The sequence below is a fragment of the Anabrus simplex genome, chromosome 2 (genome assembly GCF_040414725.1).
Source record: "Anabrus simplex isolate iqAnaSimp1 chromosome 2, ASM4041472v1, whole genome shotgun sequence".
NCBI classification, from domain to species: Eukaryota; Metazoa; Arthropoda; class Insecta; order Orthoptera; family Tettigoniidae; genus Anabrus; species Anabrus simplex.
The window spans coordinates 711,880,851-711,908,464 of NC_090266.1; the positions used below are offsets into that span (position 1 = coordinate 711,880,851).

Consider the following 27,614-nt stretch of genomic DNA (forward strand, 5'->3'; position numbering starts at 1 on the left):
GATAGTAGGTTCGAACCCCACTGTCGGCAGCCCTGAAAATGGTTTTCCGTGGTTTCCCATTTTCACACCAGGCGAATGCTGGGGCTGTACCTTAATTAAGGCCACGGCCGCTTCCTTCCCACTCCTAGCCCTTCCCTATCCCATCGTCGTCATAAGACCTATCTGTGTCGGTGCGACGTAAAGCAACTAGCAAGAAAAAGAAGATCTTTCCTTATATTAACGCCCAGATACTTACAATGATCCCCAAAAGGAACTTTCACCCCATCAACTCGGTTATTAAATCGGTTATTAATTTTGCAAACATGTCTAATATAATCAGAATGAATGCCTTCCCAAAGCTTACATGCAACGCATGTCAAACTTACTGGCCTGTAATTTTCAGCTTTATGTCTATCATCCTTTCCTTTATACACAGGGGCTACTATAGCAACTCTCCATTCATTTGGTATAGCTCCTTCAACCAAACAATCAAATAAGTACTTCAGATATGGTACTATATCCCAACTCATTGTCTTTAGTATATCCCCAGAAATCTTATCAATTCCAGCCACTTTTCTAGTTTTCAACTTTTGTATCTTATTGTAAATGTCATTGTTATCATATGTAAATTTTAATACTTCTTTAGCATTAGTCACCTCCTCTGTCTGGACATTATCCTTGTAACCAACAATCTTTACTTATTGCTGACTGGATACTTCTGCCTTTTAAAAATCCTCCCATACACACACCCCTTGTTCATTAATTATTCCTGGAAAGCCTTTTGGAACCTGTTTTTGCGTTGAAGTACCTATACGTACCCTTCCATTATTCACTAAAAATTGTTTGACTGCCAATTATGCTTGCCATCGTGTTATCCTTAGCTGGCTTCTTTGCTAGATTCAATTTCCTAGCAAGTTCCTTCATTTTCTCCTTTCATCCACAGCCATTTCTAACTCCCTTTCTCTCTAATCTGCACCTCCTTCTTACTCTCTTTATTTCTCGATTATAACAAGGTGGGTCTTTACCATTCTCTACCACCTTTAAATATACAAACCTGTTATCACATTCCTCAACAATTGCTTTAAACCCATCCGAGAGTCTGTTTACATTTTTATTTACCGTTTTGCACCGATCATAATTACTTTTTAAAACTGCCTCATGCCAGCTATATTAGCCATATGGTACTGCCTAATAGTCCTATTTTAAGACATTCCTTTCTATCATATTTATTTTTAACTATGACAAAAACAGCTTCATGATCACTAATACCATCTATTACTTTGGTTCCTCTATAGAGCTCATCTGGTTTTACCAGTACCACATCCAGGATATTTTTCCCTCTAGTTGGTTCTATCACCCTCTGAATCAGCTGTCCTTCCCATGTTAGCTTATTTGCCATTTGTTGGTCATGCTTCCTGTCGTTCGATTTCCTTCCCAATTGACATTTGGTAAATTCAGATCTCCCACTACAATCAAGTTCCTTTCCATTTTGTTTCCCACATAGCTGATTGTCTCATCAAATAATTCTGAATATGTGTCAGCAGCGCTATGCTTTCCTGGTCTGTTCACTCCAAAGATATGTTGCCTATTATATTTCGAAATGAGCCTTACACCTAGAATTTCATGTTTGCCATCTTTAACTTTTTCGTAGCTTACAAATTCTAGTTTCACCAGAATGAATACTTCAATCCTGGTTCAGTCCGGTGGTATTTGAAGGTGGTCATATTGGTTAGCCTCATGTCTCTAGATTTACTAGCATGTAAAATAATTTCTGCATGACCAAATTCTGGTACCTCAGTGCCTCCGAAATTCGTGAAAGTAGTTAGTTGAACGTAAAGCGAATAAGAATATCATATAACTAACAATTGCCCGTGTCTTCGCTCGCGTGGATTTCGTAATTTGATCAAATAATCGTTCCTCGGCATTGTACTGAGACATTATCTCAAAATTCCTAAAGTATAAAAACTCACCCAAAAATTGAGTTTCATTTACCCCAGAAAATCTTTTTGCCATTTGCTTTACGTCACACCAACACAGATAGGTCTTACGGCGACTGAGACAGGAAAGGCCTAGGAGTGGGAAGGAAGTGGCCATGACCTTAATTAAGGTACAGCACCACCATTTACCTGGTGTGAAAATATGTTTCAATTATCTTGGCAAAGTTAGGGATGTACTTCCTTTCTTACACTTAAGCAGTCTTAAGCTACAACACTTAACAATAACTACTGATGACAATAATATGACAATATTAACAATAATAACAGTAATAGTATTGACAAAAGTATTCACACTTTAAAAAATCATGTCATCTATATAATACAAATCGTACGTAACTACTAAAGAGAAAGTTTAGAAAATATATACATCTCTACAGTACACCGAAATATTGCCTTCAGTTGAGAGGGGAAGAGAAGGATTAGTAAGAAGAAGAAAGTGATGAAGAAAAATAAGATGATCTGTGAAAGGGAGAGGGAAATGGAGAGGCGGTAGGAGGAGGTGTTTTCAGGTCATAATTTAATGGTTCATGCATGTTTACCTAGTATTTTGACACAGGCATGTTTAAAAGTTGAGCTGCTGGACACGCTTCTGACGTCCACTGTAAGAGATTCAATTGTCGGGCTGCGTTAACGGTGAATGATGTTGTGTAGATTGCTGTTCTGTGTACAGGAAGAGATACACACATGGTGCTGCAGGATCGGGTATTTTTGTTATGGTCTGTGGAGAGGAGCTTCATCCGATCACGGAGATAGGCTGGTTGAGAAGTTTTAATAATATTATGTAAAAAGCAAAGAGTATGAAGTGTGCGTCGTTCTTACAGGCGAAGCCACCCAAGCCGCGTGTAAGACGGTGTGACATGATCAGCGTAACGAAGTCGACAGATAAATCTTACACAAGCATTCTGAGCACACTGTAATTTCCTTCCCCAGTCTACTCCTAGGTTGTTATAAACTATATCGCAATAAACATAATGAGGTATTGCGGAGAGTGTTACGATTCAAAAAGAATTTTCTTTAGTTAAAAAGGGAAAGTGAATTTGAATTTACTGAGACAGTGTAGCGTTCCGTATATTTTTCTACACACAGATATAGTTTGGGCAGACCAGGACAGATGTTAGTCAAATATTATACCAAGATTTCTTACATTTTGGTTATACTGTATGGGAGTACCACTTATGGACAACTGTGGTAACGCTGTTCGATTGAGTTTGCAAAGTAATTTAGGGTAACCAATAATTATTGCCTGGGATTTTGATGGGTTTCATTTTAATCCGTGATTTCTGGCCCATATATCTATGGTCATCAAGTCTTCATTCAGGTGACGTGTTTCTGAGTGTAGGTTTTGGGTTTGCTGTGTATATGTATCTGTAGGTCATCAGCGTATAAGTGGTATTTACAGTGTTTTAATCCGGAAGCTATGCCATTTATATACGAAGAGAAAAATAGGGGGCCCAGTACAGATCCTTGTTGTATTCCTACGCCAACCATACGCCAATTAGAATATTCATTGTTATTATTAAGTACACAATGCCGGCGACCGGTGAGATAGGATCTGATCCACTGGAGTGCACTCACGGAGAAATTTAAACTATTTAATTTGGATATAAGTATGTCTCTATCAACAGTGTCGAAAGCTTTACTAAAGTCCAATAACGCTAGAACTGTCAGTTGTTTGTTGTCCATAGCTTGCCTTATGTCATCAGTCACATGTGTTAATGCACTGCAAGTGCTGTGTCTCGGTCTAAAGCCGGGCTGGTGGATATTGTGGAGATTATATTGAGTAAGATAGTTGGTAATTTGCTTGTGAACTATGAATTCTAAAGCTTTTGACAATATGCACAAGATGCTAATCGGCTGATAGTCACCGACTTCCTTCACCAGTCTTATTTTCGAAAGCGGGTGAACTATGGCCATTTTCCCTATTTCCGGATAAGTCCCCTGCTGCAGTGAGTAAGTAAAGATATTCACCAATGGATAAATGATGTGGTGGAGAATTTTCATGAGCATTTCATGGCTTATATTATCTACGCCCCTAGCTCTGGTCTTGATTCGTTTTGAGTCAATCACTTCTTGCGGGGTGACGTGACTGAAGTAAAATTGATCTCTGTGGAGATGGCGTATTATCATATGTATTAATAGTTTTCTGCTTTACGACTGGATTAATTCCCATTGGCGAGATGAAATGGTCATTTAATTCATCTATGTTAACATTTAGTTCTTCGTTAAATTTCTGGTTATTGATGCCAAAATATTTCATAGATTTCCACATCGTCGCAGGGCGTACGTCAGGTCTAATCAAGTTATGGGTGTAACGTAGTCTAGCGCTTCGAATTTTAGAGGTCGTTTTATTACGCTGTGTTTTATAAGTCTGGTGGTTCACTTCCGTTGGGTAGTGCTTGTATCGTCTACGAGCAGAGTCTCGTTTATCCATTAGGCGGCGAATTTCGTCATCTATCCACGGTTTAAGAGCTCTGGAACCTTTTCCCGTACGCACTGGGGCGTGCCAATCGTAGAGTTGCGTTACTAGGTTATTAAATGTTGAGACCATTTCCTCTACATTATTGGCGCGATTTATCATCATCCACGGCACGGAAGGAGCATGTTCTTCTAATTTATCTTTGTCAATTCGTCTGAGGTCCCTGAATGATATTTTTGACCTTGGTTTTTGAGTTTGTAATGGGTAGGACAGGTAGATTATGTCGTGTCCAGATAGCCCCGGGGCTGATGTTTGTCCATGTTGCAGGACTTTCGCTGAATTGTTTATTATTATTAGATCGAGAAGGGTGTGACTGCCATTAGTGTGGTGGGTTGGTCCGAGAGGTAAAATTGTCATGTTACGTACTTCGAAAATGTAACGAAACTGTCGAGTTGAAGCTGCGGTACTAACAAATTTGTGTTGAAGTCGCCCATTATAATAACGTGTTCATAGTCTGACAGAAGGTTTAGTATTTCAGTCTCAAATTCGGTCAAATACCCTACTTTCGGAGGCTTGTAAACCACTCCTAGCAAGCATTTCGTTCTAAACAGTGTTATCTCTACAAACACTCTGGTTTACGTTCATACTGTGAAGGTGAATGGCTAATTACTTGAGGGTTGAGGTCTCTGGCAACATAAGCAGCCACCCCCCCACCGCCTTTCCCCTCGCGGTCATTTCGTAGAAGGACGTTCCCGTCTATGTCAACAGCTGAACTGGAGCATTTGCTGCTCAGCCATGTTTTAGACATAAGAATTGCATGGAACTGGCACGAAGAAAACAGGTTATGCATTTCATCCATGCGCGTTTGGGAGAGCAAAAACTGCACATTACAGTGACAAAGATTAAGAGCTCTTGGAAATTGTTCCACGGTTTCCTTCAAGATAGTAGCGGCTGAAAGAGGACCTGGGTTTGCTCTAGCAGCTATGTGAGTGAAGGGAGCGGTTAACGGAACAGGGGGGGGTAAGGGGATGGAATTAAAGGAATGCGCTTAGACCTGCTGTCATCAGAAGCATGTCCTTATTGTGTTAAAAGGTATGCCAACTTTGGAACAGAAAACTAAAACAGAACTAACGAGAGGACTACGGTTAAATACAGTTCAAACAATACTGACTACTGGAGAAATAAAAGACAGTGCAAAGCTGATAACAATGACAGAACATTCTACAAACAAAATTATACAAGGTAAATCACACAAATGAGTCTAATTTTAAATTAGAAGGTTCTAATTAGCAATGTTATACTTGGAAAACAGATACCTGATATAGTAAAAGATGTGATGGGAAGTGTGTTATGGGAGATTGAGTGAATGGGAGGGAGAGAGAGAGGAGGAAGAGAAAGTGAAACTTAACTGTAGTGAATTCCTACTATGAAAGCAAGGGAAGACAATATTTCGGTACTCGCATTAAAAGCAAATGTAGTTCTGTATTGATGTGGTGATGTTTGCAGATTACAATCTAGGAATATCACACATGCGGTTGATAAGACGCCTTGTACCATCTGCCAACTATTATGATAACCCCATGATCAGTCCAAGTGTTCCTCAGCCCATGAACAGTGATGGCTGCCTTCAGAATTGCTAGACGAGTTGCAGTCAAATCTTCCCGTATCATGGTAGATGTTCCTTTCAGTCGGCGCTTCTGTGTGAAAACCTCTTGCCTGGAGCGGAAGGACGTGAACTTCACAATGATGGGCCGAGGTTTACCAGGCACCTTTGGTCCTACTCTGTGGCTCCTGTCAATGTCAGTTTTGGTTACCTTGGCCTCCAGTTTATTGCAGAGGCTCACAACAATGTCGTCTGTTTTCTCACCCTCACTTTCAGCAATACCAAACAGACGTAAACTTGACCTCCTTTGGTACTGTTCCAGGGAGTCGCACTTTGTCTCAACTTCTTCTTTGAGATGTTTTATTTTTCTAAAACGGCACTCGAGATTTTTGTTTAGGTCATTCACCATTTCGGCATTGAACTGGAGACTACGCTCAAGTTCTTTCACCACAATTTCCGTTACCTGTCTCACCACTGCACTTACAATACTTTCCACGAAGCGTTCGGAGAACACGGCCTCGTCCAGTACCTTTCTCACCGCCTGTTCGATTTCGTTGGCACCACTGCTGGCACTACCGTTGCTAGCTTTATTAGGATGACGACCCATTTTTAACATTATTGTGATATACACAACGATATCAATTAAAAACTGGTCTCAACTCGAACCCTGGCACAAGTTCCACAGATCTGCACTTTTCCACACCACACACTGCTTCCATTCACCTACAAAATTCGCTTAAACGGAGAGCCGATTTACTCGCGTGCTTCCATGAGCAGGCTTGTAGGGGTAGGTCCAAATGGGAAGTCGCGGAAAACCATCTTCAGGGCTGCCGACAGTGGGGTTCAAACCCACTATTCCTGGATGCGAGCTCACAGCTGCGCGCTCCTAACCGCATGGCCAACTCGCGCGGTCAGAAATTCTTTGTAAACCATATGTGTAGTATTACCTTTTGGGGCCAAGATGACCATGCGACATAGAACTGTACATATGAGAAACAGTCTTCTATCAAGTCGAAAAAATAAATACATGTTTCTTTATTTTTAAAGGAGTTTCCAAATACCTCTTCCCACATCTGTAACATCTTCAGTTTTTGAGATATATATATAAGTATCCTCATGAAAATAATTCGACCCCTTGATCAGTCCTTCCCCGACCCTCACCCCATTTGTGTGTATTTTCCGAAAACAAAAATACATGTTTCTTTATTTTTTTAAGGAGATTCCAAATACCAATTTTCATGTCTGTAACATCTTCAGTTTCTAAGATATATGTATCCTCATAAAAAATAATTCAACTATTTTTCATTTTTCACCCCCCTGTTAAGTGCCTTCTCCAAAAACAAAAGGTACAGGTTCCTGTATTTTTAAAGGACTTTCCAAATACCAGGTTTCTTGTCTCTAACATGTTATGTTTTTAACATATAATGTAGATATACCGCTACTCATTTTAAAAATTCACCCACTTTTCCCATTCTTTTCAGCCCCTTAACTAGATTTTCTGAAAACAAAAAAATGTGTTTCATTTTTTTTAAAGGAGATTCCAAATACCAGTTTTCATGCCTGTACTTCTGTAACACCTTCAGTTTTTTGAGATAAATATATACTAATAGGAATAATAAACTTCTTCTTCACTTCTTTCCACCCCTCTCCTGCCTGAAGTGGACTTTCCAAAAACAAAAAATGCATGTCTCTTTATTTTGAAAAGAAATTCAAAATACCAACTTGCAAGTCTGTAACAGCTCAGTTTTTAAGATAAAGTATCCTCATAAACATATTCAACTCCTTATTTACTTATTTTCAACCCCACACCTCTTACGTCGATTTTCCAAGAAAAAAACAAATGCGTGTCCCTTCATTTTAAAAGGAGATTCAAAATACTAATTTTCATGCCTGTAACATGTACAGTTTTTGAGATATAATTATCCTCATAAAAAGAATTCAACTCCTTTTTTGCCCCAGCCCATTAAGTTGATTCCCCCCTCCATAAAATGCAGGTTTCTTTATTTTTAAGGTGATTCCAAATACAAATTTTCACGTGTGTAACCTTAAGTTTTCAAGATATAAGTTTCTCCATAAAAATAATTAAATTTTTTCACTTTCTTTCACCCTGCCCCCTTAGGTAGATTTTCCAAAAACAAAAAAAACTTGTTTCTTTATTTATAAAGGAGCTTCCAAATGCCAATTATCACGACTGTAACATCTTCAGTTTTGAGAGATATGTATCCTCATAAAAAGGAATTAAACTCCTTTTTCACTGCCCCCACCACCAAGTTGATTCCCCACCCCAAAATGCACGTTTCTTTATTTTTAAAGGAGATTCCTAGTACTAATTTTCACGTCTGTAAGATCTTTAGTTTTTAAGATACAAGTATCCTCATACAAAGTATTCAACTAATTTTTCAATTAATTCACCCCCCTTAAGTGGATTTTCCAAAGACAAAAGATTATGTATTTCTTTACTTTGAAAGAAAATTCCAAATACAAATTTTCATGTCTGTAACATCTTCAGTTTTTGAGGTATAAGTCTCATAAAATGTGTCAACCCCTTTTCCTCCTTTTTTTCGACCCCCTTCATGGGATTTTCTGAAAACAAGAAAATACGTGTTTCTTTATTTTTAAAGGAGATTCGAAATACCAATTTTTGCATCTCTAAACTTTTAAGTTTTAGAGATATAGATATCCTCATTTTAAAAACTCCCCCCTTTTCACCCCGTCAGCGACGGAATATCCCAAAATCCTCCCTTAGCGTGCACCTACATGTTAATATGAATGTATCCCCAAAATTTTATTTCTTTATGTCCAGTAGTTTTGGCTCAGCGATGATGAATCAGTCAGTCAGTCAGGACAAGTAATTTTATATATATAGATGAGCAGCTGCCCTTGTAAAGGGTTACTGATAAACTTGTGACACCATAAGGTTAAACATGTTGGGGCTGTATCTTAAATAAGGCCATGGCCGCTTCCTTCCCACTCCTAGCCCTTTCCTATCCAATCGTCACCATAAAACCTATCTGTGTTGGGGATAAAGCAAATTGTAAAATAAAAGTTAAGAATAGGACAAAAAACGTACTAACCAAGAATGGTTTTGTCTGGTATGAAAGAGAGAGAGAGAGAGAGAAAGAAAAAATCCTGCTGGTTCAGTGACATGCTGTTAAACACGATTCCCTAGCCATTATTGTTTATCTGACCATTTGGTTTGAAAACAGTGCCTCAGACCAGTCTACTTTGATTCAATGAGAGAAGCGAGCTATATGGATAGTGGGTGCAGAATTTTATGATAACAAATTCTCCCATCTGTATGGATCTTGAAAGTTAGAGGAATGCAGCTTTCTTTTCGGATGGAGAGGGACAGTTTCAGATACTTCCCTTAAGTGTTTTAAGAAGTTTAATCTGGATGATCAGGAACTGGTACCTGTTTGTATATACTGTGTAAGCCTGTGAGCTAAATTGATGTAGTAACTACATTGTTTTCTTTTATAACTAAACAGTATGCTGTATACAATAGCATATGTTGTATGGAGCAGCTTCACTTTATATGTTTATATTCCAAATGAGGTAATTTCTGTCTTAAATTGTGGTTTGTAAAATAAAAGTCCACGAACCTGCTACACAGGCGTAGCAGGGGGAGAGGTGATACTCCCACGTGGTGCGTCCCAGGTGGCGGATAGGGGGGTCCTAACCGGTTTGCCGGCGGACTTGAGGGAAATAAAATACCTCTCGCGGACCAAACACACACCCCCTGTGGGTGGGGGAGGCAGACGAATAATACACCCACGGTATCCCCTGCCTGTCGTGAGAGGCGACTAAAAGGGGCGACCAAGGGATGATTGGATTAGAACCATGAAACTACTTGTGATTAGTACCACCACGCGGGGAACACCATGGGTCGTTATTCCTTGCACATTGTACCACTATGTTAGGTACCAAATAGGTTTGTGATAAGTAGCAATCAGGAGCACCGTGCGGTCAGGCTTTTACGGTACCTGTGATTAGTAGCACTATATGAGCGACACCAGGGTTCTGGCTTGCCTATGATTAGTACAGACTACATAAGGAACACCACGGGATAGTACGAGTCCCTGGTTAGTACACGTTTGTGTTGAAAACCATAGGTTTGCGTTACCTATAAATGGCGCCGCTATGTGTGAAACACCATAGGTCTGTATTACCTGTGAGTAGTACCATAATGTGTGGAGTACCGCGAGTCTACGATACTGTTGTTTAGTACCGCACCATGTCCAATATCATGGTTCTTCTTTCCAAGCAATAAGTACCATTATGAGAGGCCGATGACCCCTTTAGCTTGCAAGCATCATCAATTCAGTATTGATCTCTAGAAGTAGTCCCTTGGTCAGTATTATCATTGTTCTCTGTCAGTTCCTGAGACTGAGGCATTGCGGGTCGGCTCCACTGATTGTTTTAACTTCATATCCATCCGTTCATTTTTCATCCTCCCGTTTTGAATTCTGGTGAGTGGAGGGTTTTGTATTTTTATTTTGTCATTGCATTTCGTCTCATTTCGTACCATCAGGGGCCGATGACCTCGATGTTAGGCCCCTTAAAACAACAAGCATCATCATCATCATCATCAAAATAAAAGTTATAACAATATAAAGTTTTCAGCACGGTTTTTGTCAGAACACCATTTCTTTTGGACATGTCCTTTACCCACTTGCTGCCTCAATTATATGATTATTAGCTGAAAGTTGCCAATAACCTGATAAAAAATATACAAATGTAATATCAAAAGATACCATTTTTCTAGTGATTTCTTTAGGAAATAGTCTTGAAAATATGATGTTGGATTAAAGTGCAGTAAACAGTAATATGACGTGTATGTGAAGCTATGGTTCACAGCTACCAGGAACGAATTAATACAGTATATATATTGTTGATCCTTTGTTAAAGTATCATGAAATGTTACTGATAGAAGAACCACTCAAAACATTTCCTTTACATCCCATAGGCATCTGAGTGAACCGCAGGCTACTCTGGAAGCAATGCTAAGAGGAAGAGTTTTTGCCCTGCCAGGTCATATTCAGGCAGTTTATGTTCAAAACATCCTGAAGCTGTTCGCTAACATTCTCATGAGTGCAGAAGAATCTCAGTCAGTTGATAAAATAAATGCAGTAAGTAAATTAGAAGTGTACCTTTTGAAAGATCATTTGGTTTATCATATGGTTTTTTTTTTTTTTTTTTTTTTTTTTTTTTTTTTTTTTTTACCTTTTTATGTGAGTACATTAGTTTAAAAAAAAAAATTGTTTCCCTCTTTCTATAAAGGACAAAATAAATCATTCCTGTTTTCATATGAAATGCATTCCTCTTTATAAAAGCTAGATGTTTACATATTTGAGTTTTGAACCTGTGTTGCATTTCAGCTTTTGTGTAGAATATACTGCATAATTAAGGAAATTACACTTCAAGACATCTTGCTACAAGGGCGGATCAAATATAAACTGGAATTATTTTTAAAAAAATTTATTGCATCACCCAAAAAAATACACGTATAGAGATCACTTTTCTACAAAGTCTCCTGCCTTCAATACAAATTTTCTCCATTGGATTCGTAAGTTTTGATGCCATCCTGATAGAAAGAAGAGGGACGTGTGCGGAGCCAATTGCGCACCAGCTGTTCTACACTTCCATAATCATCGAACTGCTGTCCTGCTAGGTCTTGTTTGAGTGATCCAAACAAATGATTGTCACAGGGCGATAAATCTGGACTGTATGGAGGGTGTTCCAGATGTGTCAAGTGAATTTCCTCCAGTTTTTCCTGTGTTAATGCAGCAATATGTGGCTTTGCATTGTCATGGAGAACAATGATGTTTCGGATCAGCTGCCGGCATCTCTTGTGATACGCAGCTTTTGCTTCATCCAAAAGGCGACAGTAATGGGCTGCATTCGTTGTCCTTCGTTTGCGAAGAAAGTCCACCAGCAAAATATCCACAGAGTCTCAGAAAACTGTTGCATGCCCCTTTCCAGCAGATGGGCGTCTTTTTTTGCCTTCACTGGACCTCCTTCATCTCTTCGCTGCCACTCCATGTTTGTTTGCTTTGACTCTGGGGTGTAATGATGCACCTAAGTTTTATCACAAGTCACAGTACGACGTAAGAAATCCTCTCCTCCCTCCTTGTAGCGACTGAGGAGTCTTTAACAAACTTCCCGGCATATAGTTTTTTTGTTTCTGCTTGAGGAGACAAGAAACCCACCTGTTATAATACGAGACACAGTTATAATACGAGACTCAAAGCCAACAGAAGGGCGGCTACCAACGCAACAGTAGATAGCAAATGACAGCTTTCAACAAACATAGAACATTTTCCAGTATCTACTGACATTTCCTGACAAGGTCTCAGACAATAATATTGCCTACCGGTGCTAAGGGCCCTTTCTGCAAAAATTCAACTGATGCTTCAGTTTCACCTTATGCTCAAGATTTCATCAGCGGCCTTGAACATGTTGTATTTATGACATTCATTTTTGTGCTTGTTTTTCACGCCCTCATGTCGTTGGCATTGTCATTGTCACTTTGGTATTCCACTAACAATTTTAATTACAATTTTTAATGGAATAAGTTTTAGTCTCTGACAAAATAGTTTATGGTTTAATCATTGACAGTGTTTCCATTAACATGTTTGTATAATGTATAATTTTTCACTGAATTTTAGTAACTGGCTAAACTTTTAGCTTCCATATTAATATAAGGTGTACTCTTGAAGATTGTTTTTAGGCTGAAGATGCCCTAAATTGAGGGCGAAACATGTCCCATTTAACTGATAGTCTGTTTATGTAACCACTATCTATAAGTGGAAATTAAAGTATTAAATAGGTGGATTAAAGAACACCTTTATTATTTTTGAACTGTAAATTTTCAACACGGACCAAAAATATGAGATTTATAACATGTAAAGCAAATTGTAAAAAAAAATTTGCAAAATTTTTATTTGCCAATCTTCACCAATAATGTCACCAATGGCAACAATGTTGTCTGCAGTGATACATGTCCGGGGTCTCCTTTCGTGAGGTTCATTATTCACAGCATCTCTTCCTGCTACAAATTTTTTTAGCCCACTCATACACTCAAGTCTGCTAAAGTGTTTCTTCTCCAAACTGTGCTCGGAGCAGTCTCAAAATTTCGGAAGGTCTGGTGTCCTCTTTTTGCAAGAAATTTGATAATGATGTATGGCGCAACAGACCTGCACTTCTTGCTCACTCATGGCGTACTGAAGCAGCCCAGCTCTCCAGCGTCATTTGCGCGCGCAAACTCCTTTTTCAGACACCCCCAGCAACATCCTGGCAAAACCCCACCTCAGAATTATTACTAACAGCAACAGTACATTCAAATACCCCGCTTATATTTGATCCACCTTTGTATCAAATACATAAAGTAGAGCCTTCGAAAGTTTTCTGAGCTGGGACTGTGGTGGAAGACATTGTGCTAATACCTACCTTTTTTTTTTTTTTTTTTTTTATGTTCATACCTTGCCTATATTTTTTCATTTGTTAAGAAGAAAGCCATACTTCTCAGTGTCAACTTAGTTAATACAACGATAAAGCTTTTCAGTCTGTTAAAAATAATTGACACAGGTAACACTGTAACGTACCTGTAAGAAAAGAAAAATCATCCCTTTTAAACAAAGAATGATGTGTTTCGTTCTACAAGATCCTCAGATTCTATTAAATCGCCTTAAATCTTGCCCATATATGTGCAATATTATTTACGTGTAAATGTGTCAATGGTTATGAATTGGTGGTGATGTGAACAAGTAAGAGCAAATGCATAATGATTGTAGTAGTGTTCCACTGTCATGTTAGTAACTTTTAGAAATGTTTCTATATTTATCCAAGCCGCTAACCATCAGTCACCCTCAGCAACCCTGTTTGGACTGAAGCCAGTCTCCCTGTTCAGGCCCTGAAGATGGTTTTCTGTGGTGTCCCATTTTCACACCAGGCAAATGCTGAGGCTGTAACTTAATCAAGGCCACATACGCTTCCTTCCCACTCCTAGGCCTTTCCTATCCCTTCGTCGCCATATGACCTGTCTGTGTTGGTGCGACATAAAGCAAATTCAAATGGAAAATTCTAAATTCCCATGGAGGGAATTAGATATTTTTCACCAATAGAGCATGTCGAAAATGTCAAAAACATATCAGATGCAAGGCTTTTCAGGCGCTTGCTCTATTAACCAGCGTTTTGTCTTAGGTCTGACACTAAACTCAGAGTAGGATGTGTCAGACCCTACCCACTGACACTGGGGTGTATGCAGGTGAACCTATCAGAAACCCTTATAAGAGGCACAGTCTGATAACTGCATACGGGAGATAAATCTCCACAATGGAATTATTGCCCGCCTAGCAATTCGGAATGGAAAATTCTAAATTCCCATGGAGGGAATTATATATTTTTCACCAATAGAGCATGTCAGAAATGTCAAAAACAAATCAGATGCAAGGCTTTTCAGGCGCATGCTCTAAAAAAAGAATAAAATCCCGTTTACCAACAAACCGTTGTCTGTTTTCCATCTCTCAACATTGTCAAGATCTTTCTGTAGTTGCTCACAATCCTGTAATTTAAACTAGCCTGTGAATTTAAACTTTATGATCATTGCATAAATTTCAAACAATGATCATTTATATTCCAGGCTTGCTGAATCTGGAACTGAAGTCAGTTTTCCTGTATCACATCAGGTTTCTTTGCAAAATGGAAATGAATATACAGGATTTATATGCTCTATTGTCACATGTAAAAAGTACTGTTTTTCTTGTTATTTCAATTCATCTGTACATGCTTATATTACACTGTTATATTTATGAACATAACGGTTGTATATGTGGAGCCAAATGTTACAAAATTTATCGTTCATAAGCCTGGTAACATGTTGTAGAATTGCAAGTCCATGCTTGCAATTGTATTTCTTGCCTTATTCTAAGATACTGTTTTTTGAGGTGGTGTTGGATTCTCTCTCTCAAGTAACCAGCAGTAATCTGCCAGCATGTTCTGGTTCCATTTCTGTTGATATCTATATTTAATTTCCTTTAGATCCTGGTGGAATCTTTCTCCTTGCACTTCGCTCAGCATTCTTAGGTTCTCATGGAAATAGTCCAGATGTGCACCTTTAAGCTCATATAACAGCCTAAATCTTAGAAAGAAACAAGCATTTTGTCCATTTGTTTGTATCCTTTGTCAGGAATGTTTCTGACTATATCCTGGAATGCTGTCCATACCGAACATTTGGCTGCACACACAGTCTTCAAGACCAGTAAGTTATCAGAATGAAGTTTTCTGGTATCTGGGCATGTGAAGATAACCCTCTTTGATTTTTGGCATTACTGATGCCTGGGAATCAATGACACAGATACTGGAAACAGTCATCTTCATTGTTTATAGCCTTAAAGAATGGCTTCGCAAGTCCTAGTTTGATATAAACTAAAGGTAACATTATATTGGATTTGTCAACAAGACATTCATGTTTTTCAAGCCAGCACAGCAATCCACTGTTTATGTGGCTGCTATTCCTTTTGAATCCAGTGTTGTTCACCTTGCTCAGTTGTCCCACTCACACAGAAAACAGGGATGTTTTGTGGCACCTGTCTGTAGACCTGTCAGAATACCATTTGTCTTTTGTGTTCCTGATGCTTTACACATCATCATCTCAAGATTTTCGTATAACTGAACGGGTAATGCCATGAACCTACTATGTTGTCGTAGCAGGGGGAGAAATAATACTCTCACGTGGCACATCCTAGGTCAGGGATGGCGAACCTTTTCCAATTAGTGTGCCATTTTAAGTCTGGTTTATTATTCTCAACTGTCTACTGTGCCACTTGTTATTTTCTTTGAATGGCTACAACCCCCCACCCCCAACTTCTACCCCTGATTCCAAATTATGTTTTAATACACTGCCAACCAAAAGTTTCCAGACAAAACATATGCACTCCACCAGGAACCATGTATGGCCTGGAACATAATTTTATTTAATGGAAGTCAGCACAACGGGATGACCCTAGCGTGCGAAGTAGCAACGGAATGGCTCGGGCATGCATATGGCAAGCAAGCTAGGTCACGCAGGAGGGTGATACAACTGTCACGTGAACACCACCTGGTATTGTCGAACATACTAGAAGAAATTTTACTAACTTTGGAACCCATTGAGATATCAGTTAATGAGATATGCCATCATATAGCCCATTATTTAAAGGCAAACATACTGCAATTTCATTAATATCGGCCTACAGACTTAAGAGTAATTTAGGTGTAAAGAAACTTGATTTTTCCACGAGGGGAGAAAGCTGACCTCGACAGATTGGTATAAAAGAATGGGGTTCTGCTAGGTCAAGGTCAGTTCTCAACTCGCTGCCGTCATGTAGTCATGTTGCCTCACATGAATGGGTCCGCGAGGTTCAAACTCAAGATATCACATTGTACGAACTCTATGGTAAAGTTTCCAACAAGATTTGTAAAACAATGACTCGTGTTGGAACTTAGAAACTTTTCGAGTGATATGATACTAACTTAATAATTTCAGTCTGTTGTCAAAGACTTATGATATTTAATCACTTTACAGACTTAGTATTTTCAACTGCAAATCGAACAAATTTAATTGATTTAAACTTTTATTCATATTTGAATGAAACTGACTTTAGACATTCATGAGAAATAAGTGTGCGAATACTAAGAAGATATTCAAGTGAAATAATTGAACATTTAATCTGTCAAACTAACCTATTTCCTAATAATACATTAAATACGTGTGTATTAACTATTGGATGAAGTTTTAATAAGGCTAAACCTTCATCACAAGTGAACAGTATTTGACATTGTATGACATTGCCATCATAGGAACTTGTAAATATCCGCGAATTAAGTATTTTGTTATGACGAATAAGAATTTTATTTTCATGTGTAAATATGTTTTAACTGTGTTTCAACATGAACAGTGAATCCATTCTAATGAGCAATAACAATTTTCTACCAGTGATTAAACATTAGAGGAAATGCACCTAGTAAAATACAGTGCTAATTTTACGATTTACAAGCATAGGACATTTAAACCTAAGAATTTCATTTTTGTCCGTATTGAACTGAGAATGGAAGTAGGAAAACTTAAAGGGTCCACCTTTTCAATACAAAAAATGTTATAGTTTATTTATAACATGTATTTGCACTTGGAACTAGTTTCGACGCTGTTTTGCGTCATCATCAGCCAAAATGTGGGAAATAGGCCAGCATGTAGGCATTTATATTACACAAGGCGTTACATTAAACAATACACATCTTACAAGGAGATAAAAAACAGGGACGAATATAGAAACAAATGAATCATTGAGAAAGCAAAAGTTATACATATTAAAAATAACCTTAACCACACATCTTGCAGTGCGAAAGTAATCTTCTTGAATGATTCCTGAATATAAAACACACGCGCACACATTACTGAAGAGCCAGCAGGCAGGACAAAGTAAACTGAAACCTTAAGAGTTCTTCTGATAAGAGTTCATCATTTTTTCTATGTTCCGACTAACTAATGAAGTCTCCCTTGAGTTCCTGATAAACATACACAACAGGAAATTCTCTTTCACTCTCAACAATAGCTATAAAGACCAACAGTAAATTTCATATTAAATATTGTGCGGAGATGTGAAAGCATGAACTTGAACATGATATAACTCCTTCATTTAACCCAATTTTTTACACAAGGTGTTACATTAAATAATACACATCTTACGAGGAGATAAAAACAGGGACGAATGTAGAAACACATGCATCGTTGAGAAAGCAAAAGTTATACATATTAAAAATAAGCTTAACCACAACTTGCACTGGTTAAGGTTATTTTTAATATGTATAACTTTTGCTTTCTCAACGATTCATTTGTTTCTATATTCGTCCCTGTTTTTTATCTCCTTGTAAGATGTGTATTGTTTAATGTAACGCCTTGTGTAATATAAATGCCTACATGCTGGCCTATTTCCCACATTTTGGCTGATGATGACGCAAAACAGCGTCGAAACTAGTTCCAAGTGCAAATACCTGTTATAAATAAACTATAACATTTTTTGTATTGAAAAGGTGGACCCTTTAAGTTTTCCTACTTCCAAGCATAGGACACTCGCAAGTTAATCTTGTCAGTTGAACTTTCTCGTGTTTATAAAGTTTATAAGTGACACGAAACCCTAACTGAGTGCCTATTTTGTCATATCAACCTGCTATCATTTCTGCTACGTGGGAGTTGGAACGTGGTGACTTCATGGAATTTAAACGTGGTTGATACGCGGGAGATGGAACTTGGTTCGACGCTGGATTTAGAACTTTATGAACTTTATCAAGAAAAGAACTTATTGATTTTCAAAGAAAGATAATCGTTTCATCTTAAAAGATAGACAATTATAAAAATTGATCTTATTACAATTAGCCAGGCAACATTAACTTGTTCAGAAAATATTTTAATTTGATTTAATGCTATGAGTCCAAAATAATTGGGAACTTATTCATCAAACTCTCAAGCTGAATAAATTAAGTTTTAAAATCTATCCATTATTTCGCTCTGCATCCACCTCTCTCTGTACTGGCTCCGTAAGGACCATATACCCCTTTGCAAGATTTTTATTTTATTTATTTATTTGTTTGTTTGTTTGTTTGTTTCTTTGTTTGTTTGTTTGTTTGTTTACGAAGTTAGGGCTCTTGGCCCTCTCTTACACTTAACCACTGTAGTGAAGCAGAGTTTGACAAATACTTAAGCTGGGATGAAATGTATAGTGGTCTGTCTTCAGAGAGCAGTGTATATCTGTATCAGTATGTGATACGTTCGTCGTTTGTCAGGTTTCAGCCATGAAATAGTGTGATAGTATGGGGTGACATGCGTATCGTAACTCAGACTGTATATAAATCTAAGGCAACAATTAAGCGCTCGCTGAAGTTTCGAAGTCTGCTCTTTTGTTGCGTCTACCAGAATGACGTCACAGTAGTCGAGGACGGGAAGCACTAGCGTTTGTATGAGTTTGACTCTCGCATTACAAGGTAAAATATCGCTGTTTCTTTTAACCAAATGAAGTATCGAAAATATTTTTTTACACACATTCTTAATATATTCAGACCAATTTGAAGTTTCATTCATTATCACTCCAAGATTTCTCACAGTTTGGCTGAATGGAAAAACTCTACCATTCAGTATAACTGGAGGAATAGTTTCGTATCTAAGTGTGGCCAACAATTTTTGAGAGCCAATAATGATTGCTTGTGTCTTGGAGGGGTTAAGAAGGAGGGAATTTTTCAAGGAATAAGCGTTAAGTCACTGAAGGTCAGCATTGATGCCTGTTATGGCATGAGGCAAATTGGAGGTCTTACAGTGACAGTAAATTTAAGTCGTCTGCATAAAGATGGTAGCTTCAATTCTTTAAATTAGATGAAATGTCGTTTACATACAGGATAAAGAGCAGTGGGCCTAAAACACTACCCTGTGGCTTGCCTTCCTTCCTGGTTAGCCAGTGAGAGGTTTGATCAAGGGTTGTAATTAGTTGCGCGCGATTTTTGAGGTACGATAAAAAGAAATTAAGAGTTCGTTGATCGAACTAGTAAGATTGCATCCTGTTTAATAGGATCTGGATGGTTATAGTGTCAAATGTGCTACTGAAATCGAGGAGAGTAAGTATTGTCACCAGTCTTTGGTCAATTGCGTGCCGTATGTCATCAGTCACTTTGAGCAGGGCAGTTGCTGTGCTGTGTCCCTTCTTGAAGCCAGACTGCAATGGGTCTAGGAGAGAATGGTTGTTTAAGTATTCCAACACATGCTCATGAACCAGACGCTCGAGTGCTTTGGAAATAGCTGGTAGGATAGAAATTAGTCTGTAGTTGGATGGTAGGGAGGGGTCAGGTTTCTTAGGCACAGGGATAACATTAGCTAGTTTCCATAGTGAAGGAAAGGTTCCGTTTTTAAGACAGTAGTTGAAAATGTGGGTAATGATTGGTAAAACAGAACCAATAATGTTGTGTAAAAAGGTTATAGGGATATCATCCACTCCTCTGGCTTTTGATTTGATAGAATATAATACTTTTTTAACTTTATTAGCAGTAACAGGTTGGAATGTAAAATGTTGTTGGTCAGGTAAAGGGTTCATAACAGAGTTGGGTACTGAGTTTGGGGAATTTAGTATACTAGGGGGTCTTCGTTCTTCAGTAAAAAACTCATTTAACTTATCGAGTGGTATGTCTGGCACATGGGGTTGTTGCCGAGGTTTCCCTATGCCTAAGGAACGAAGCGTGTTCCAAGCACTGCTAGAATTCATGTTTGCAGTCATGTTTTGCAAGTAAGTAAATTTACGGTTTCTAACGCACTGTTTAACTCTATTTCTAATCACCCGATCATTTTCGAAGTCACTTTGGTCAAGCGTTCGTTTAAAGCGTCGGTGGGTCATCATGTTTTTAATTTCATTATTTAGCCAGGGACAAGATGGGCGTGCAACTTTTATCTGTCACTTAGGGGCGTGTTTATCGTACAGAGTGATTACAAGGGAGTTGAACTTCTCTACTTTTGCGTCTATATCGTCCAATAGGAGTATGTCATTCCAGGTTAGATTGTAAGCATCATGTCTTAACTCGTCCATATCCATGTCTTTTGTGTTTGTGGAAATAACATACTTACGTTTATATTTTGGCATTCGGAGTGAGTAGGATAGGTAGATAAGGTCATGAGTGGAGATGGCTGGGACTGGAGTCTGGCCTTGAGTTATAACTTTGTTTGGGTTATTTGTCACAATGTGGTCAATGAACGTGTCTGTTTCGTAGTTTTCTGTGTAAGTATGATTAGTAAGCTCTAAACGGAGGATGGTCATATCACAGGAAGAAAACATGTCAATAAATTGTTTAGTTTTGTGCGTTTTAGTAAGTAGGTTAATGTTGAAGTCACCTACGGCAATAATATGCTCGTAACTAGGCAGTGGGTCAAGTAAGCGACATTCGAATTCAGTCATATTTGTTATTTTGGGCGGCTTGTATACAACAACTATAAGGAGTTTCTGTTGGTTAATAATGACTTCAACAAACATGAATTCTGGCCCTAGCTGTGCATTTTTAGATGATACACATATCACCCGGCTTTTTAAGTTGTTTCTGCAGTACAAGGCCACCCCACCTCCTCTTTTGCCATCGGATCTATCATGGCGTAAGAGGGAATATCGGTCAAGTTGTACCACACCAGAGGGTATGCTCTGTGTAAGCCAGCTTTCGCTAATAGCAAAAATATGGATATTATTTTCACTCATTATGGCTTGAATTTCATCGAAGTGCGCTACCAAGGAGAGTGCCTTGACATGGCAGCACTGTAAACAGTTGGTAGAGGGAGATAATGCCTGTTTGAGGAGCAAGCCGGTGGTGAGAGATGACGGGGTGAGAGGGGGAATGTTGCCAAGGTCAGTGTCAGGTACAGAGCTCTGGATCAGCTGAATAACGGAATGTTAACGAAATAGTATAACAGAAATAGCATGCAACTTACCTCGACATCCTGATAAATGCTTACACTGACTACCACTAAAACACACACAGACACACACATAATACACTTACAAAAACACTTACAAATAACAAGCAGATGCACTATCTAGCTGTGCTGTTCCATTTTAATTCTCACAGTAATCTCGTAGATTTTTTATGCTGTCCAGTTCCGCGACAGTGGTGATGGATCTCTTCATCCCATTAGGAAGGTGAATCACGATGCGTCCGTCTTGGGTCCTGACGCGGGATGGACCGAAGTGATCCCTAGCAAGGTTTAATATGCACTTTTGGGTTTTGGTGAGGGTCTCGGTGATGAGTACCTTTGTGCCCTTCAGGAGCCGCTTCGCCTTCCACACTCGGTCATGTTCGTGGTAACGGGTAAGTTCAACTATTATAGGGCGCCTGCCTGTAGATACCACGTCAGCTGCTGAGTGCTGAGGCCGCCCAATCCTGTGGCACCGGTCGAAGCTCTCCATCATGAAGTCCACATTCAACTTCGTTCGGAAGGTTTCCCTCACTTTTTCGTAAATGTCCTCCCGCGGTTCCTCGGAGACTCCATTGATTAGGAGGCAGTTTCTACGGCTGTACTGCTCTCCTTCATCAGTAAGTGCTTCTTGATGGTCGAGCTGTCATGCTAACTTGCACAGCTCTTCTTTCAGCACGACAAGTTTGCAGGAGATGGCGCCTTGAAAGTCTCGAAAATCCTGACTCAGCGAGTCTAGGGACTCTTCCCTGGGGTTGGCAGAGCTGGTTAACAACTGAAGGCGCATATCAAAGTCCTTCATCGTTGCCTCAAAAACATAAATCCGCTTCTTAACTTTCTGGACGGACATATCTGTTATCATTTATGTCCAACTCGAACCACACTTGTACAAGATAGCTTAGTACACACTTGCAGGACAAATATGCTACCAGTTATGCAGCTTCTGTGAGATATAGACAGAGCACTCCTACGCATACGTTACAGTAGACGCCATGCCATATCCTTAATTTTTCCTGATACAGTACTCGCATGAATATGTTTAATGATTGTTTAATGAAACGTTATATTAATGTAACAAAGTTGCAATGGCGAAAAGTTTGTTTTCGACATTCAGCATCGGGAAAAATGCATCCTACTGTGTGACACCAACAGTGAAACGTGGAGTTGTTTAACATTAAGTGGAGTTGGTAGACTGCACAGAATTCAAGGAACACTGAACAAAAACGGTTTCCCTTCCATCCTATCTCGTTATGCTCTTCTGTCTGGACAGCAACGTGGGTTTTTCCTCCAACAAAACATTGACCTCTGATACACGTCTCGCTATTGCATGAATTATCTGCAAAACAAACAAAGCTCTGGAGAATTCTTTAATGGAATGGACGCCCCCCCCCCCCACACACACACACACCCTGGGACTTAAATGCAATTGAGCTACCGTGGGAAGAGTTGGATCGGCAATTCCAAAAAGTGTCCTCGTTCATTGGAAAAGCTGTGGGTCTCTTGCAGAATGCCTGTTAAAGTATTCCTGCATCAGTGTTAGAAAAACTTCTTCCGAGAATGCCGAGAATAGTTAAGTGTACTTGCAGCAAAGCGGGGTTTCTTTGGCAAGAAGAGAGTTTGATGTGTTCTGGTGGTCTGTGGGAGTAAATGTGTACATACTGTCGATTTCTTGCTCAGATGTAATGTAAAAACATAGTTTTATTGTAAAATATTAGTTTTTTAATAATAATACATACTTGTCAATTCCTTGCATAGGCATGTTTTTTCTTTTAATCTCGGTCCACTCTTTAACAGTTCAATGCTTGTCCGGAAGCATTTGGCCGGCAGTGTACTTTATTGCATATATATTGTAAAACAATTTGAGTGCATGTTCCGTGGTCATATTTTGCCAATACCGCAAAAATACATTTTAATTATGCAAGTTTTAAGAATACCTAATATTATTTGTCAAAAAATATAATAAGCGCCCATTGTAACACAATTCGTCATTAGTATTATTAGATATAGAGATCAAAAATACTATTTTTTTTACAAGGTGCTTTACGTCGCACCGACTTACGGTGACTTTGGGATAGGAAAGGACCAGGAGTCGGAAGGAAGCGGCCGTGGCCTTAATTAAGGTTCAGCCCCAACATTTGCCTGGTGTGAAAATGGGAAATCATGGAAAACCATCTCAGGGCTGCCGACAGTGGGGTCCGAACCCACTCTCTCCCGAATACTGGATACTGGTCGCACTTTAAGCGGCTGCAGCTACCGAGCTAGGTAAGTGAAATATAGTTCTCAACTTTAGTGTGAAACTTGTTGGTGAATCTTAGTAGATATTCATTTATGATAGGTTCTTAACTTGTCTTCAATAAAAAACGAGAAGCACTTAGGTCTGAACCAAGACGGTTTCTAACTGTTGACTTCACGACGTTCATTGTAGAAAATCGCTGTTCGTAGGCTTATCATGATCCAAGCAAAGTAAGTAGCGCTGTAGCAAGTTTCTTCTTGGCTGAAAACTTGTGGGAGGCTGTTTCACTGTTCAGGTATTAAGTTCTCCAGCTTCTGGAGAGACTATTCACCTTCAACAGCACACTTGCTTTTCACCAGTGTCTAACCAAATTGTACGAATTTGTTCACCCATGTTCTGCTTTCATGAAGTTCAGTCCACTACATTTTTAAACTGTTAATTTCTAACCATTCAAAAAAATGTTCCTTAATATCACTCATTTGTGAAATATGAGGTTTTGAATTGAAGTGCGATAGTTCCTCCAAATCTCAAAATTTGGATAATCTCTTGGCAACTGTTTGTATTAACAGAATTCAAAACATACCGGGTGAGTTTGCCGTGCGGTTAGGGGCACACAGCTGTGAGCTTGCATCCGGGAGATAGTGGGTTCGAACCCCACTGTCGGTAGCCCCTGAAAATGGTTTTCCGTGATTTCCCATTTTCACACCAGGCAAATGCTGGGGCTGTACCTTAAGGCCACGGCCGCTTCCTTCCCATTCCTAGACCTTTCCTATCACATCATCGCCATGCGACCTACCTGTGTCGGTGCTACGTAAAGCAAAAACAAAAACAAAAATTATGTGCTGCTGGCAACCACACACAAGCCAAACTTCACTAATTGACTGATGCGGGTGAGTGAATGGCTCGCCGGCTGCATCTAAGTTTTATCTTACTTGACTTCTGGACCTATCAGTGTTGCCGTAATTCATTTTGGAATGGAAATAGAATTTCGATTTCTGGTTTTTATTTCTTAAACCTGAAACACTATGACTATATGACGCACAAGATATGTATAGTATATAGTACAAGACATATATAAAAACATTAATATGTGCATTGGTGTGCCACAGTAGCGACGATTGGGAATTAGAAATAGGGAGAAGGGGGCAAAAAATGTACAGACAACAAGAAGTACCTGAGTTTGAGGGATATAGTGGGCTGGGGATATATACATCAAAACTGAAAAAGAAAAGCTACCAAATGGTAAGGTTTTTGATGCTCTCTGAGTGAATTTCTACAGAGAGGTAAAGGTTGATAGTTTATCGACTTAAAGGGGGTAATAATAGTTGTTTTTTGTTGTTGTTATGTTTCGAGGTTGTGATTCAGTAGGCTACTATATAATAAAACATTCATCAAAGGAACAATATTACACATGTATTACAAATAAATAGAAGTACGGAACGATTATACAATTTAAAATCATTTAATGTTTGACTACACGCTACGAAACTAACAGACACTAAAGAGACTGCCAGACTGACGAATGCTCGCGGCAAGCTACGCTTCCTCACAGAACATGCGAAGTCTGCACTTCTTGCTATGGCGCTGTACATATGTCAGCCGCGACGAACGATATTTTGTGCATATTTCCGCTAATAATTTTCTTAATCTATATATATAAAATAACTTGTCCTGACTGACTGACTGACTGACTGACTGATTCATCATCGCCGAGCCAAAACTACTGGACATAAAGAAATGAAATTTTGGGGATATGTTCATATTAAGATGTAGGTGCTCGCTAAGAGAGGATTTTTGGATATTCCTTCGCTAAGGGGGTGAAAAGGGGGGTTAAATTTTAAAATGAGTGTCTCTATATCTCAAAACTTTAAAAGTTTACAGATGTGAAAATTGGTATTTAGAATCTTCTTTAAAAATAAGGAAACACGTATTTTTTTGTTTTCAGAAAATCCCAATAGGAGGGGTGAAAATGGGTGAAAATGGGGAAAAATGGGTTGAATGCCTTTAATCAGGATACCGGTACTTATATCTCAGGAACTGAAGATATTACAGACCTGAAAATTGGTACTTTTGAACTCTTTTAAAAATAAAGAAACACGTATTTTTTGTTTTTGGGAAATCCAATTAATGGGAGGGTGAAAAGGGGGGTGAATTTTTAAAATGAGTGAATCTATATCTCCAAACTTTTAAAGTTTGCAGATGTACAAATTTGCATTTAGAATCTTCATTAAAAATAAAGAAACACGTATTTTTACGTTTTCGAAAAATCGCAATAGGAGGAGTGAAAAGGGGTGAAAAAAGGGTTAAATGCCTTTAATGAGGTTACTTATATCCCAGAAACTGAAGATATTAAAGACCTGAAAATTGGTGTTTGGGATCTCCTTTTAAAATAAAGAAACACGTATTTTTTTGTTTCTGGAAAATCCAATTAGGGGGGGGTAAAAAGGGGGTAATATTTTAAAATGAGTGTATCTATATCTCAAAACTTTTAAAGGTTATAGATGTGAAAATTGGTATTTAGAATCTCCTTTAAAAATAAAGAAACATGTATATTTTGTTTTCGAAAAATCCTAATAGGAAGGGTGAAAAAGTTTGAAAAAGTCGTCCAATGCCTTTCATGAGTCTACTTATATTTCAGAACCTGAAGATATTACAGACCTGAAAATTGGTGTTTGGGATCTCCTTTAAAATAAAGAAACACGTATTTTTGTTTTTGGAAAATCCAATTAATGGGGGAGGGGGTGAAAAGGGGGTGTTTTTTTAAAATGAGTGTATCTATATCTCGAAACTTTTAAAGTTTATAGATGTAAAAATTGGTATTTAGAATCTCTTTTAAAAATAAAGAAACACGTATTCTTTTGTATTCGGAAAATCCCAAAAGGAAGGGTGTAAAAGGGTGAATAATGGGTTGAATTCCTTAAACGAGGCTACTTATATTTAAGAACCTGAAGATATTACAGACCTGAAAATTGGTATTTGGGATCTACTTTAAAAGTAAAGAAACATGTATTTTTTCGTTTTTGAAAATTCCAAATATTGGAGGGTGAAAAGGGGGGGGGGGTGAAATTTTTAAAATGAGTGTGGCTATATCTTAGAACTTTAAAATTTACAGATATAAAAATTGGTAGTTAGAATCTCCTCTAAAAATAAAGGAACACGTATTTTTTGGTTTGCTCTAAATCGCAATAGGTGGGGTGTAAAAGGGTGAAAAATGGGTCGAATGCCTTTAATGAGGATACATATATCTCAGAAACGAAAGATGTTACAGAACTGAAAATTTGTATATGAGATCTCCTTTATAAATTAAGAAACACGTATTTTTTAATTTTTGGAAAATCCAATTAATGGCGGCTAAACAGGAGTGACAAATTGGGGTGAATTTTTTGAAAGACTGTATCTACAGAATATCTTGGAAATGTAAAATGTTACAGACGTAAAAAGTGGGTGTTTGGAATCTCCTGTAAATGTAAAGAAACATAGGTGATTTGTTTTTGGAAACTCCACTTAAGAGGAACTCAAAAGGGAAGAAATTTTAAAATGAGAATTTTTACAGTATATCTAAAAACTGAGCATGTTACAGAAGTTAAAAATAGTATTTTTTATCTCTATGAAACATAAAGAAACGTGTATTTTTAGTTTTCGGAAATGCCATTTGGGTGGAGGGGGGTAAATGTGACTGAAAATGGTGTTGAATTCTTTTAATTAAGCTACTGATATCTCAAAAATGAAGATGTTACAGACGTGAAATTTGATATTTGCAATCTGCCTTAAAAGTAAAGGAACACGTATTCTCGGAAAATCCAATGAAGTGGGGGGGTGGGTGAAATAATTGAAAATTTAGTTGACTTTATTGTATGAGAATACATACATCTAATAAAAACTAAAGCTGTTACAGACGTGAAAATTCGTATTTGGAT

At 38.3% G+C, this 27,614-nt stretch overlaps 1 protein-coding gene across 1 annotated transcript in view; it reads left to right on the forward strand.

Annotated features, from left to right (window-relative positions):
- Positions 1-27,614, forward strand: part of g (adaptor-related protein complex 3, delta 1 subunit-like garnet) — a 580,467-nt gene that overhangs the window by 301,890 nt on the left and 250,963 nt on the right. The window contains exon 14 of the mRNA XM_067141336.2: positions 10,962-11,124. Coding sequence (XP_066997437.1) covers positions 10,962-11,124 — 163 coding nt within the window. The remainder of the gene's footprint in view (positions 1-10,961; positions 11,125-27,614) is intronic.